Source organism: Copadichromis virginalis, linkage group LG8, assembly GCF_057382275.1.
Source record: "Copadichromis virginalis isolate Kocher_CV1m ecotype Utaka linkage group LG8, C_Virginalis_male_GT1.1, whole genome shotgun sequence".
NCBI classification, from domain to species: Eukaryota; Metazoa; Chordata; class Actinopteri; order Cichliformes; family Cichlidae; genus Copadichromis; species Copadichromis virginalis.
This window is the reverse complement of record NC_140625.1, coordinates 22,089,536-22,104,967: the sequence shown is the minus strand read 5'-3', so window position 1 is coordinate 22,104,967 and position 15,432 is coordinate 22,089,536. Positions and strand designations below refer to the sequence as shown.

Below are 15,432 nucleotides of genomic sequence, written 5' to 3'. Positions count from 1 at the left end.
CAATTTGCAAAACAACATATTTCTTGAAAGAAAGACATAGAAGGCTTTTTTGTTTTGTTTTTTCCTATTGGCTTGATGACTTTTATCCTTTGGTGAATATGAAAGTTAACCCTTTTTTGTAACTTCTCTGTTGGTACTGATGTTTCAACTGGAGTGGTTTTATCCCCATCAAAAGTGTTACTTCCTCCAAAAAACTATATATTGGAATAGCAATTCCAGTGCCTCAGCATTGAAAATGACTTCTTCGACTTGGCTATTAACAAAAAAATGAGACAGTTAGGGAAGAAAACCACTAAAAACTTGGGACTATAAAGTCTGACGAGACTGGGGATGAGAAGCTATTACAAAGGGAACACTCTGAAAAGCACAAACACACACAGACACTTGTCCCTCGACTACAGTTTTGCCCAGAGCATAGAGCGTGACAGTGGGAAGGATTCTAGAGTACATCATTGGCTGGACCCAAGAACACAAAGCTTGGGAATAATGCTGTATCATCAGATAGTGCTGGCAGCCCAGACCCAATTAATCACACTCATGGGGACTTGTTGCTAGCGTGTCTATTAGCACTGTGTATGTGTGCATGTTTTTATGCCCCTGGAATCCCACCCACTCGGTGACATTTGGGAGACTTCACGTAATTGCAAAATCGAGGGAGGTGTGTAAATATACTGTTAATGGCACTTTTGGCTTCGCGCTCCCCAGGGAAGCTTGCCGAAATGAGCTCTACTCTCTTATTTTCTCCTATCAACTCAGTGTGAGAGGGGGTGAGGAGTTATGAAAGATTGAGGGGGAAAGAGACCTAGACAGCATGAGGGTTAGAGAAAGACAGAAAATAGGGGAGTCGTTCAAAGGGCACAATTCAGTTGACAATGTAACCCATCAGTTGTTTATTGATTGACTCGTCTTGCGAAAAGCGAGCGTGGCTGTGGTCTTCCTCACTGCACTGCACTTCCAAGCCTATTATTACAATTAATCCCAGTTGCAAATGTAAACATGTAAACGTAAATCTTGTATCACTGCATCCATCCCATTTCCCGAGTCTGGTACAGTCTTAAATAACAATATTGATGTCAACACCTCCAATATACCTGTCAGAGCACACAGCGCAGAAAGCAGTGCAGTAGATAAGGAGGGGAAATTTATGGTAGGGCTTTAATTTTTATTGGTGCCGCAGCCTGTGGGTAGCCTGGCAAAAGTAGTAGTGAGAGAAATGAAAAACGGCTATTCTACTGCAAAGATGAAAGCTGAGGATTAAAAGCAAAAGTTACCCATTAGAAGTATGAGGAATGGAACACAGTGGCTTTAACATTAAGGTTCACTTGAGAAACCAGACATGTGTAACTGTCTGTGAAAGCATCATCACATCTAAATAAACCTCACAAAGAAGAAAAAACATCTTCTCGCTAATCTCTATTGGTATTTAGCTGATGTGTTACTTGACAAAACAATACTGTTGAAAGTTCAACAGCAACATCTCTCTCCAGAAACAGTGCCTCCATTACTGAGACTAATCCACAGACCCCACTCTGAGCAGTCTCTCTCTGTTTTCATATGTTTTATTGATTAAACTGAGTAACAAAGGCCTTTTTTTGTCTGGAAAAATGTGCAGCTGTTCATCACTGGGATGAGCTCTAACAGAAAGGGTGAAGAGAGAAACCTTAGACATCTCAAAACCTTGACAGATAAAAATACCTGATCCACTGATAAGCAAGTTTTAAACTGTGTTTCAAAGGTTACATGCCTGTGTACCACGGCGTTATTGATGCTGGCACTGATATAACCCGAATAAGCTGTTTTGGTTAGCAGGAGAGTGGCATCTAATATGCGTGATGACATACAAATACCTGCCAGTGATTGATGAAGAAGAGCACAGCTATTAAAAATTATGCATGGCATCTCTATGTGGTAAACAGAACTGTGCAAAAGTCTTGAACCTCTGCTCGTTTATTTCTATTTTGCTTCTATGGAGCCTGGTATTCTTGTCATTTTTAAAAGTAATATTGGGGGAATGGTTCTTCAGGGTTTCCGAAGATCTTTCAAAGTTTTTCTTTGGCTGCTTTTCCATTCATTTTCAGTCCAATGGTTATACATGACTACTTTCCATTTTCAGAGCAATGTTTTGCTTGCTAAGCTACTGAACGCTGGCCTGTGGATCATTCAAGGATAAAAAAGGCCTTTAACCCAAGGGATGATCCAGTGTTGTGTCTACACAAAAAAAGACCTTATATTTGCCAAAGACTTATGTCATATATCATCACATACATCTGTATGGGGCGCTGAGTGCCCTTAAGAGATTAAAGGAAACTGTAAAAAATGGAGAATAAAAGAAGAAGTGGAAAACCTTGAACCTATTTTTTTTTTTTAATTTGAAAGTCATGTCCTTAAGAAAAAGACCTAATGATCTAATGGTTAGATCATTAGGTACGGAGGACAAAGGTCTTAACACGGATTCTCTAAAGCCATCTGTAAAACATGCCAGTGATGCTGGGGATCTGGCTAAAAAAAAAAAAAATTGTGGAAATCTAGATCTTCATTTTTCATCATAACCATCAGCCCAAACACGCTGCCAATGCAGTCAAAGCATACCTGAATAGAAAAGCACACAACGAAACATTACTGAAACAGTGTCGCATCACTTTGAAAGAGTAGAGAACAAAAGGAAGCCAACAAAGAAGATCTTTGAAAGTCCTTCAAGTAACCTGCAGAATTACTCCCAAAGACTACTATAGAAATTACAGGAAAAGGGAAGGGAGTTCAGGCTGTGTTAGAAGAATAAAGGTGGACATACTAAGTTATTGACTTCCAGGCTTGTTAGAATTGTACAATCTCGGCTGTTGCCTTATATAGTTCCCTATATGTTTACATCTTTCAATTCATTCCTGCAATGTTTCACCCTTTTCTACCCGGAATCTAAAGAAATGAGCAATGTTTCAAGACTTTTACAAACTGCTTCTTCTGATGCAGAAGTTTAATTACCATAAAACCAGAATTGCCTTCTTTTCAATAGTGTTGGTAAAATCCAAAGTTGCATCCATTCTATTATGTCATGAATTACAAGAACACCATTGAAATCAATACTCTACTCACATTTACAGATGCCAGAGAAATCCTTTAAGCTTACTGAAGCTCTTAACTCAGGCCCATCAGTTAACCTTTAGAAAATAATCTTTAATCAGCACAATCAGCATTTCCTGTTTTATGTTGTTAAAACATCTGATAACAATATAAAGCATATCATATAATACAGTACTTTAGTTTTTAGCCTATAAAATTGAGGCAAACTATAAAACGTCAATGGGTCGCATTCTCAACCAAAATTGTACAATTTCATCTCCTTAGAGGACCTAAACGATTCTGTTACTTTCAGATTATAACTCAGATTGTTTGCTTTACAAAAAATATGCTCCACAGAAAGGATTAATCAATGAAGGGATTTCTTTCGCGTGAGTAAAAAGGGTTAGCGTACAACGTAGGAGGAGCTCATCAATTCAGCAATAAAAAGTAATAAAGACCAAGTTAAAAAAAAACATTTTTGTGTTAAAAACCTTTATTCATTTTGGTAAAAACTGACTAAAGATTACTTAATTTATTAGCCAAGAACCATTTGGGTTATAAACGCTGTTTGATATATTATGAGTTTACACTTCTAATCAACAGTTTAAATATGTGTTTCTATCACAGTGTACATAAAATAATCAGCCGATTAAATGATAATTACACTAATGTAGTGTTACAGCCCAACAGTACTTTTGTTATTACTTCATGAAAAACTCCAATATAATTGGAAGGTATTTCAACAATCCTGAAACAAGTCTATAATGAAAATCCTCTTTAAACACAGGTCAAAAACTCACCCTGTGTACCCTTTAGCTTTATCTGACTACTAATCAGTCAACCACAAGTAATGGCTGACACCGTGCCCTGGCTACCAGGCACAGGCACGGGCACGGTCAGGAGGGCAGTGTGACTCCTCACCCTCATTTACTTCGCTCTCGCTAACGAGGGATGACAAATAAGATGAGAAAGGAAGGTGTGAGGGAGCAGCCTAACAAGTCCTGTAATTACTCATTCACGACTCTTATCTTCCCCGCAGACTCTCCTATCGAACCGGACAGGACACGGCCAACTGTGACACATGCCGGAACAGCGCATGCATTATTTACAGGTTAGTAGCCATTCCTCTTCAAAGACACGATGATCCAAATGCGCCCTGCTCTTTCTCCTTGAGGGAAAGTGAACAGGTGGAAAAGAGACACCACAGAGAGGAGGGGAAGGGCTATTACTAATGTGAATGCTGCTAATGAGCGCATGGGGACATGTGACATTTACACGCGACGCTGTCCATTAAGCTATATGTCTTCTTCTGATTCTCATACTGTCCCTTCACACTGCTTCATTCACTGAGTAGAGGGGATAAATACAATGGAGCGTGTGAGCACAGGGTTGCAAAAGGTGAAATTAATTACCGTCCACACATCATGAAATATCATCACAGTGCGCTGTTTCCAAGCCAACTAAAAATCTGAATGACTTAAATGTAAAGTTCAATTTATTTGAAAACTAATATACGTGTGCAAAGTCAACCAGGCGAGAAAGTATCTTCTTTTGAAGACACACGTGGCATAACTTAATTTGGAGGCACTATGCTTGTATGTTAAACAATGTTTAGTTGCTCTGTTGGAGGCTGCAGAATATCTAATTCTCATACAAAAACGCTAAATTCAGCGATGGTTCTCAGATATAGCCTCTAAGAATCATGAATCCCTATACACAAACTCACAACAAGCCAGCTAAAAGTTATTGCAATACTTAATTAAAGCCCAACTTTGAAATAAATTGCAAAGATGCAGTGCCCTACCAAACTGAGATTGCTGCTAAATTTCATTTATTAAGTCTACGTGAGTCCTTGTAGGGCATGACAATTAAGTCAAGCTTGTACCATGTTCTTACACAGTCAGTATGACCCCCATGAAGGCTCTTTACTCACAGTTAGAATGGCAAGACACAAGGATAAATTGCGTATGCGCATGCAGCTTAGCTGTTTCTGTTTTTCAGTGATTACAAGAAGTAAGCTGACAACGGTCAAAACGAGCGAGATGGGGAAGAGATGGAAAAGAAAGGAGATTTAAAAAAGTAGGTGGGTGAGAGGCAATCAATAAAAGTGTTTTCAGTGGTCACTGCTGTTCTACTCAGTCTACTTTTCTCCTCTGAGAAGCCATTTATAATCATTTTCTATCTACTGCTCTCAATAACTGATAAGCCTCTGGCCATACTTCAATCGGCTCCTGAAAATCAAGGAGCAGGGCATAACTCTGTTCCCTCTGATGTGTGAGATGAGGAAGGGTGCATTGCAACGTAAAATATTTTAGGATCCCAGCAGGTCCTCTGCATAGCCGCAGGGTTGACAACAAGAATGGTGCTTTAACAACAATTCAATGACAGAACGACGGGGTGATTTGAGCTGACTGATGGCAAAGAATTTGAAGGACACAAGACAGGACTAATTAATAGGCAATGGTTTAAAAAATGAATGAAATAGAACTGACTCCTGAGATGAGATTTCGCTCTTATATATAGTTAATATGTACAGTGTCAATGCAGAGCTTTGCCCATGGAGAATAGGCACCCCTGTTCCCTCTAACACAGGCTCTTTCTCCACTCTCCATTCCTAAGACAAGACCACAAAGATGTTTGCTAACCTTTGCTCTCAATCTGCAAGCAACAAACTGTGTAGCAAAATGCTTAATTTTAACAAATAAAAGCAATTTCCCTGTAAGGCTCTTAGAAGAAATTACCTTTCCTATGATGCTTGCACACTTTTGGTTTTTTTTGTTGTTTTTTTTACTAAAGTCATCACATCAATGTGATTTCTAATGCTCTGGTGTTTAGATGTGGCCGATATTTAATCAGTGATGTGCTGACAGGTGCAAAAGTGAAAAATTTCTTTTAAAAAAAAAAATTGAAATGACATTTGTTTAATTTGATTGCAGTGTTCAGATTGGGTATTTTTATTCTGTTTGCACTTTTAAACCGACTATAATTCAAATTTTAGGCTTCTGTAAACGTAGCTCCTGGTGTGTATATCAATGTGACCTCAATTCCCACTGAAGATATTAAATATGCAAATGCAGGTTGCAATAAAAGCTATGATTAAGTGTAGCCATTTGAATATGAGCCAATTATACATACGAGTGAGTTGTTCAAAATAGAACGCGTATGGAGATTTTCAATACTAAAAAAGCCCAAAGAAAAACTGATTGTTCTATAAAGTTGACACAAAGTAAGGTCAGATTTTCCCTCTGATTTTGCAGGTGTTGATCTTGCAGAAAGACTGACAACTGTCTTTAACGTCAAATATCCACATTCGGCTTCCTAGATCTGCCACAATTGACTGAAATTCTTCACCTGCGGAGGAAGTGCAGAAAAACACAGACTGTATATTGGAAAAATAGCTGTCAATAAAAATAAAAAAAACCCAGGAGGCTCATTTTTAACAAACCCTGTCTGGGTCTGGCAGGGTTTTAGCTTGATGAAGGGCAAAAATTTTTTAAATGTGATGTTTAAAATCTGTTAAATTGACCCGAGTTCTTCTTTAAGAGACTCGCTTGGCATGGTAAATTGTGTTGATTAGACACAGAATCAAATATAGCAGTTGTATTCACACAGGCGGGGGGATTAAATGGCAATCTAATTACTTAGATCTCCATGAAAACAACCTCTCTGGAGGTGGAGGAACACAGGATAGGAGGCAGAGCCGTGAAGGAACACTGTGTATAAGGGAAGAATAGTTGTCTATGATATCAGGATTTCTCGTGAGTATGCTGGAGTAAACTCCTAAATGTTAATGTGATATACCTGGTCTCGAGGCTAGAGTTGGAAATATGGATACATAAATCATTTTAACGCCAAGTAAGAAGCCATGCACTCTTCAACGTAATCAATTCGTCCAAGAGTATCTGGCATCATCCAACCCAACCTTAGCATAACAACAGCACCAGATCAATATGATGCTGCAGTCTATGGGCATGGACTTCAAACATAATACAAAAGCTGCTATAGTCTCCTCTCCTTGTCTGGTCCCACTTTCCTCGTTTTTAACCATCTTGAACTCGGTCGGTCTCTCTTTCATCCTCCCTCAGTAACTTTCTCAATCTCACTTTTTCTCCAGAATATGTTATCTCCTCCACACAGCTAACAGTGTGTTTTCAAATGAACTTGGGGATTCAAAGCTTAATACAATGTGCATGACATTGAAACAGAATGAGGAAAAAGGCAGAAAAAACCAATATTCTGTCTTGCCTATTACAGTGACGTAACATCTGTTACTGAGAAGGGTTAGGAGAGAGGAGTTTGGTGGGGGGAGTTAGAGACTAAGCATGAGAGTAGGGCTGCCCAAAACGATTATTTTGATCGTCGACTAATCAGATCGTGCATCCATTGGACGTAAAACGTACAGCTTATTGCACCAGCATGCATCTGCTCTTATATAACTATCATTAGCTTACAGCTTTAAGTGTTTACGGTATGTGCTAACAAAAAATAAAGACAAGATGATAGTTTATTAAATTTGAATGAAATTTGCAGATTGTTTCGGTGGAGTTTAATAAACTCAGCCGTCTGCTCCTTGCTATCTACAATATAACGGGACACCGGAGTATATTCTCGAGCATCTGTGTAAAAACTATAATTTTAATCTCAGCCAAATCGATTTACTCAGGAACAAATAAAATACCGAAAAAAGCCAAACAATAACATTTTAAAGTTATCCAAGTGACTTATATGTCATGTTTAACCTGAGTAGCAAAAGACGGCGGTGGGTTGAAAAAGATTTGCCGGGTGTCCGGTGTTCTCACAGGCTCTAGTGAGCCTAGCCCCCGGCTAGCTATCGAGCTAGTGGGTAACAGATGTCTCGGAAAATGTCGGAGCGCTTTTGAAAATATGTGGTGTCTTGATAAACTGAGCAGATATTTGAGGTTTACACAGCTACATTCTCGCCTGAAAATATGTTAAACGTTTATTTTGTGACCGAGAAAGAATAATAAGAGTAACATTAAAACTAACTAGCTGCCGCCATTGTTGGAAACTGAGCTGTGCTGCGCTATGAATTCTGGGACACAGTTTCTTCTTCTTCGGGGTTTAACAGCAGCTGGCATCCTTGTACATGAGGTGCTGCCATCTTCTGTTTCAGTCCGTTATTACACTCTTAAATCCTACTACTTATTCCTGCATCTTTTGGGATCTTACAAAGCTTCAAACGACGCGTCGACTATTAAATTAGTCGTAGACAATTTTGATAGTCGACGTAATCCTGACTAGTCGACTAATCGTGGCAGCCCTACATGAGAGACAAACACAGAAAGAAGCTGGATAAAAAGACATCAATGGACAGGATGGTGCGGAAAAGTCGGGATTCGAAATGCATTCCGCTGATGCTTCTCGACGCAAAAACCCTGTAATCTCATTTTCCTCACATTGCTTTTATATGGGTTAATGTGCTGATCAAAAACAGAGATAGATTTAAGTGGTTGTGATTAAGGAAGTCGATTTGGGAGGTCCCCATCACTGAGTTACATTGTTAACAACAGACTACAAATATTCCCCAACAGTTAAATTTTCTCATTAGCTTCCGAGTCCTGCGATTAATTCTGAAGCAGAGCATTACAAGTGATCATTAAACTGACTATCTGATGGTAAAACATTCTTTGAATAACACTGTGCAGTGCAATAAGATAGCAAAAAAAAAAAATCAACAAAGGAATGGGCTTTTAAAAGGAGGACAAATATCCAATCTATTGTGCGAGGCTATGAAAATCAATTAAGAGTCGCTAAAGGCTGAAGAGCTGATTACATTAGAACATATGGAAATTACTGAGCAGCGAGGCTGTCCTACCGCACAGCAGTGTTGGGGGAAGATATCTCTTTTTCTGCAAGCATAATGATGTTTTCCAACATGGTGGTAAGCCGGTTACCATAGCTACAAGAGTGATCCTCGGTATGACAGATAGTGTGGAGGGACAGTGAGGACAGTCAAGAAGAGCACATTCACACCCAGAAAAGATAAGGGGAACAAAAAGAAAGGCAGAGTGAGAATGTGTAAGAGCGAGGGGATGAAAGAGACAACGAGAGATAAAGACCCAGACGGATAAAGGGCAGGTGAGAGGTTTGTATAACAACGAATAAGTTAAAATGAGAGATTATGTATTGTACGTGGAATTGGACAAAATTCTTTTTCTAATATATATATATATATATATATATATATATACACACATATATATACACACACATTGTAGAGAGGAAGGAATGGGAGTAAGAGAGGAAGACAAAGATAGAGGAGGAACAAGTGAGGGACAGAGGTTAAAGACTGACAAGGTCCGAAGTGCTTTCTTCAATTTGTTCTGATCCAACAACCCCCTCCAGGGAGTGGCAGATAGGGGACAGTAAATGCCAACAACGTCTCACTTTTTGCTTTCAGCAAAAAGTCCAAATGCGGAGTGACGCATGGGGGCCCGTGACACTTTTATAAGGCAATGCTGATAACTGGGCTGGGTAGAGACTAATAAATCTTTCATTACAAGGCCTTTTGAGTAGGTTTCAAAGATGAGATGATTATCTTTTTTTCTCTCTTTTTTTTCCAAATGAAGTTATGCTGATTTTTTTTTCTCTTTTCAGTGACATTTAATTTTCCTTGCTATGCTGTTCCCAAGCCACGGGGCACTTTACATCTACTTTGTATGATTCGCCTGGCTCCTGAGAGCTGCGCAGATTCAGTTTCACACAAAGGCTAAGTAACAACACACAGCTACAAGGATGACTAACCAGAAACTTTTGATTGTTCAAATATGTATGCTGTTTGTGGGGATTAGTCTGATTACATTACATTTACTACGTGTATTACTCAACTTTAAAAACGAAATATTTAAAAAATATCAGGCTTGAAAAGGAATGAAAACACTTCATAAGCTATTTTGAGTACAGCATTGTTAGTTTCTATGCTGATATTGTCAACTGGTACTGCATCATGTGACTTTATACGTCAGTGCAAACGCTCCTCTTTTTAAAAAAATAAATAAAAATCACGTTCACAGCATTTAAGTTCGACTGGGTAGTGTCCAGGGTGGTTGGGGGTGTTTTCTAACAAAGATCATTCATTTAGTTTCAGCTTCCAATGAGGTTCACAGTCAAATCAGAAGACTACAGACTTATAAAGTAGTGTTGTGTCTATGGATGGTGATGGTCAAAACTACTGACGACGGCTCGTAGATCAGGGCGATTTTTGTGCTTTTTCTCCACTGACGCAATAAACTGATATAATTATTATGAGGTGTATAATAAACTGAATCTTCCTCATTATAGTTTCTGGTTGCACTTCCACATATAACAGGAACTTGCAACCCAGACTTACTTGGGCGTGCGTGGCTACGCATCCACAATTCACGCACGGACTTCTACAAGCTTTGAAGTTAATGTGCGTCTGTGTGGAGAGGTTACACTGATCTATCGTCATCATCAAAAGAGAGACAACAGCAGGATATCTGTGACTGCTGGTTTGATTTTTAAATGTGTGCAAATGTGACCGTTGAGACTGTAAAGTGCAGAGACACGTATTCGTCTCCTAAACTTCCTGTCTCGTCTCAGTATTAAAGTCTGTTAATACTCTTTTAGCTGTTCAACTGATACCTGTCCATTAGGTTAACTAATTACGATAAAGCTAAATCAATCAGTGTTTTAAGTCAACTTATAAACGTTTCTTCTTACTGGATGAAAAAACTCCCAATGTAGATGTTCCACTTTAGCTCATTTGGAGGTTTTTTGCCTTGTGGCCACATATTGTTATTATGGAAGATGAATAGAGCCACCACAATGGGTGTGCTTTAACCTCCTCTGCCATCCAATAGCGATGCCACAGGGGGACGAGAGGATGGAATCACCCAACCCTACTATAAAGACTTTTTAAATCAGCGGTCCCCAACACCCGGGCCACAGACAGGTACTGGTCCGTTAGTCGTCTGGTACCGGGCCACGAGAGTTGAGGTTTGTGTGTGAAATTTATGGTTTTCAGGGTTTTTATCATTTACTCGGTTTCCCTTGGTCTTTTCCAGTGTGTTATGAATTTTAAATATTTACATGTTACCATAGCGACAGAGAGCATTAATTGGCAGAGAGGAGGATGTTACTCACAATGTTGTTGGCGCATTTCAGGAGGACGCTGCTAATAAAGTTACACAATTACACAGTGAACTCACGTTTACTATTTTATTTACAAAACACCACAGTTTTTGTCTTGGTCGTATCCGTTTATTTTGTTGTATTTATCTGCGACACCTTAAAGGCCAGTCCGTGAAAATACCGCCTGACATTAAACTGTTCTGTGGCGCAAAAAAGGTTGGGGACCGCCGTTTTAGATATAGTCTGCATTTAGATTATTTAATATGTGACTGAAACTGGAATTTAAGGTTGACTTATTATGGTCATTTCCAACTTGATTCTTTATTCTTGGGGTCTACAAGAATAGTTTTTCAGAGGGGGCAGGTTACAGCCAGAGTGGTGGGGCTGAAATGACCTTGCCCAACCTGGTCGTCCCCGTTCTACGACATCATAGAGAGCCAGAATAGAGAAAAATCTGAAACCTGAGCATTTGGCTTTCATGGATTACTTGATTGATTATTTTAACAATTTACATGTGTTAAAGTTTAGAATTTAGAAGCACAACCTTTAACCAGATGGAAACAGCTGTACAAAGCAAAGATTGCTGCACATAAGTATCTTGATCTGTGCAACATGTAATGTACAGTGTCCATAAAGAGCATTAATTAACTCTTATTATTGTACCAACAATACAGCATAATAATCGGCATTTTAATCAGGTTAAATGGCTACATGTCCATGTAGGACTATCACCTGTAGCCATGGATGTGAAGCAACAACCGCCTCAGCAGTATTAGAGGCTTACGCTGAAGAGCAAGGAAAATCCTATCACTGCTGCTGTATATGTGTGTATGTGCATGATTATGTGTATGTGTAGAAGGAGAAACTTATCCACAGAAAATGACACAGCATTGAGCTAGAGCACCCCCTTCCCTTAAAACTTCAAGGAGATCTGTTTTGCCGTGCCTTTATCGCAGCAATAACTAAAGGTTTTTAAAGACGTGCAAAGCATGCAGGGAAATGCTCAACATTTTGCTTCATCGGTGTCACCCCCACGTTTATTACATCTATGCCACTTCTATCTGAGCTGCAAGAGCCTGTTAATTTAGTGGCCTATGCATCTTGTTTTATATGCATGTCAGAGTTTGACAAAGTGAACTACATTTGGGAACTATTTTTATGAATGGATAAAAATCAAATTTTTCAGAATGAATATAAAACAACTGTTATGACCACTTAAAATTCATATATAGGAAATATTCTTGGCAAACTTTAAAATCTACTCTGGTCTAGCCATTTGAGGCCCAAGAGGCCTCGAAGGAGGACTCTTTAAATGGTACCTGCCAACTTTGAAGCTCTGGGCCAACTGTATGACAGACATGGAAAAGTTCAAACAATGTGTGCAGGTGTAATCTTGCTAAAATAATATCAAGGCACGTGCTGTTGTACTTTTTCTATGTGTTCAAAGCACAAAATCTTTTTGGAGATTTTACAGAGATGAATAAAATCCCTCAGGGATAAAATCTGAGCATCGAAAAGCAATTGTGAGCCAAACAAGAAACAGTCTTTTTATGTCCTGGTCTAAACATTTAGTTCAGGTCCTGCACGTTTTTTTCTTTCTTTTTGTTTTGTGTTTTTTAATAAAGGCTCAGAGCAAAACAAAGAACTGCATATGATTCAGCTCGCCTTTTAGCTGTTTATGCACAAATCTGAATAAATCCAAAGGTTGCGAACATGGATTGATCTGACCTTTTGAGTAAATTTGTTCATAAGACAATTTAAATGATTTTAAATATATGCGCTCCTTCTTTAAACGTATCCCCAGTGGATTTGCTTGCAACACGGAGCTGTTTCCACATGTAATCATTTGTGCACACAAACTTCCACTAATTTCACACAGAAACACGGATATAGATTTTTACCAGTGTAATTAGCAGCCAGTGATTTATTGATCAAAGTGGCTGCGCTTTCCCTTTTATATAAAAGCCTAAAGTCAAAGAATTATATAATTCTGAGTGTCTGCTTCACTTGAGTTGCTCATATTTGCAATTATTGGAGAAAATAATGACATGCAAAGGAAATGTTTGACTCTTTTGTGTGGACAAGTAAATTCCTCATTGAAACTGTGAAACTGTGTTGACAGATAAAGTTGGTGAACTTGAGGAGCACGCTAAGGAAAGATTTTTTCTTATATTTCATTCAAAAAATGCATATCAATATAAAGTGCCTTGAGGGGACTGTTGTTGTGGTTTGGTGCAATACAAATAAAATTGAAATTGAACTGAATAGATGTGATGCAGGTCTGGAAAACAGTACACCAGACAGAAGTTAAATGCATTCTGCACTACGGTCCACCAGTGTCAAACATCAGTCTGCTGAAAGATCTCCCATCCTTGCATTCCAAATTCCTTTATTTGCAAAATGTGCAAGAATTTTCTTATCTGTTTCAAATCTCTCCATAACACGTTCATGAAATTTTAGCTGTTTTTTGACTTCTCCATTCCACTAACCTTCATTTCCTTTTCATAACCACAACCCAGAACATTTGTACTACCAGGAATCACAGATCACATAAAGGTTCTTGTCTGTTTTTCTGCTCAAAAGCTTTTTTCAGATCATGTCAAACACATATTGGCCCAAAATGACTACATTTTTTAAAAGTAGGTTTTGCTTAAATGTTCAATATTGTTAAACGTTACATTTTGTATAACAGAGGCTTTTTCTTTTCTCTTTTTTTTGCTAAAATATATTGCCTATAGATATATATGTATTGTTTAAATGGTGATTAACTGTTTTTTCAAATGTGTCAGAAATTTCCACATGAATGTCTCCTCATAAAAAAAACTCCCCACAAATGTCACTTTACTACAGAGACTTGATTTAAGAACTTATTACTATTTGACTGCACTTTCAGAGTCTATACGGCCAATAATGTGCAATTGCAATTCCCCTTGAATACTAATAATGATCTAACTATGTATCGCTTCAAGTCTTAAATCCCAACAGATGCATTGTAATTAAATCTGAGCAGGCAGCCTGCTGCTATTATGCAAGTCTGTCTATCAGATTTGCCACCAGCCTGACTTATGTAGTGGCTGACGAAGGCTTTAGCAGATTAAAGCACAGCTGAGGAAGTAATCTGAGTTTCACTTTGCAGCACCTAGCAGTCAGTTTGCAAGTATGGGATTACAATGACGCTTGGTCCAGATAAATACCCTTGAACCCTGAGTAAATACAGAGTGAACCAACAAGGACAAGAAAAAAAACAAAAAATTAACGCATTCGTTATAAGCACTATTTTTTTCTGGTATTGTAATACTGAGCATGGATTGAAGCGACATAAAACAAAGTGACATCCTCACATCAATACGAAGGCTCTCATCTGAGGTCCAGCTAAACAAATGATCTTCAGTTCAACATCAACACCAGAGACTGAACTGAGAGTGGGAAAAACACTAATGGACTTCCCTGTCGCTCTATGATTCACAATGAGAAGGCAAATAACAAAAGAAAGACAGAAAAAGAAAAAGCAGTGGGCCAAAATGAGCAGCCAGATGCAATCAAGAAATGTCTAAATTTGGAGGTTTTACTGGGAAATAAAGATGAAGCAACCAGGAAATGTAGGTCGCTTTACCAGGCTGAGCAGTGCTGTGACAGATGCCTGCGCAGGGGTCAAGTGAGTACAGGCCATAACTTTGATGCTTAATATGGTTGTCGGGGGAATGCAACAGCCAAAAAATGTCAAGATTAAAAGAAGCACTAAGGGCAAACCTCAACCCTGGTTTCAAAGATGATAAAAGAAGAATATAAACAATAAAAGGCATTAAATAAAAGCCAGCACTCTAATATTAATGAATTATAAGAAATGAACTATACGACTTGGGTAATAAAATCCCATTTTCATGGTATTCATTTCAACGATAATATGATAAAACTGCCACACTTATCATTCTTTCCCTGCAATTCATTCATTATGATTAATTTGGCAATTGTGTCCTAGAAAATGAAGATTTGGGCTACAGTAAAAGAATCAAGCAACGGGCGTAAATGGGCACAAAAAGGAGCTTTCTACAAATCTGTATCCAAAACTGTTGCAATTTTGATTCAAATTTAAATTATAATAGAAGACAAAGCTTTCAAAGTCTGTCAGACCATTTATTTATCATTTCTTCTGATTATTTTAATATTGAGAAACACATGCTCACTTTTACTTTGACACATTTAAAAAAAGCTGGATAATTCATCACCTCTTCTTTTTAAAACTCTATAAGCATTTGATGT

At 38.4% G+C, this 15,432-nt stretch overlaps 2 protein-coding genes across 3 annotated transcripts in view; one reads left to right on the top strand and one right to left on the bottom strand.

The window, feature by feature from the left end:
* Positions 1-15,432, bottom strand: part of dock1 (dedicator of cytokinesis 1) — a 199,328-nt gene that overhangs the window by 85,532 nt on the left and 98,364 nt on the right. The gene's annotated exons all lie outside the window — the stretch shown is intronic.
* insyn2a (inhibitory synaptic factor 2A) overlaps positions 1-15,432 on the top strand; it is a 30,864-nt gene that overhangs the window by 14,127 nt on the left and 1,305 nt on the right. Inside the window, exon 3 of the mRNA XM_085466545.1 lies at positions 4,097-4,168. Coding sequence (XP_085322671.1) covers positions 4,097-4,168 — 72 coding nt within the window. The remainder of the gene's footprint in view (positions 1-4,096; positions 4,169-15,432) is intronic.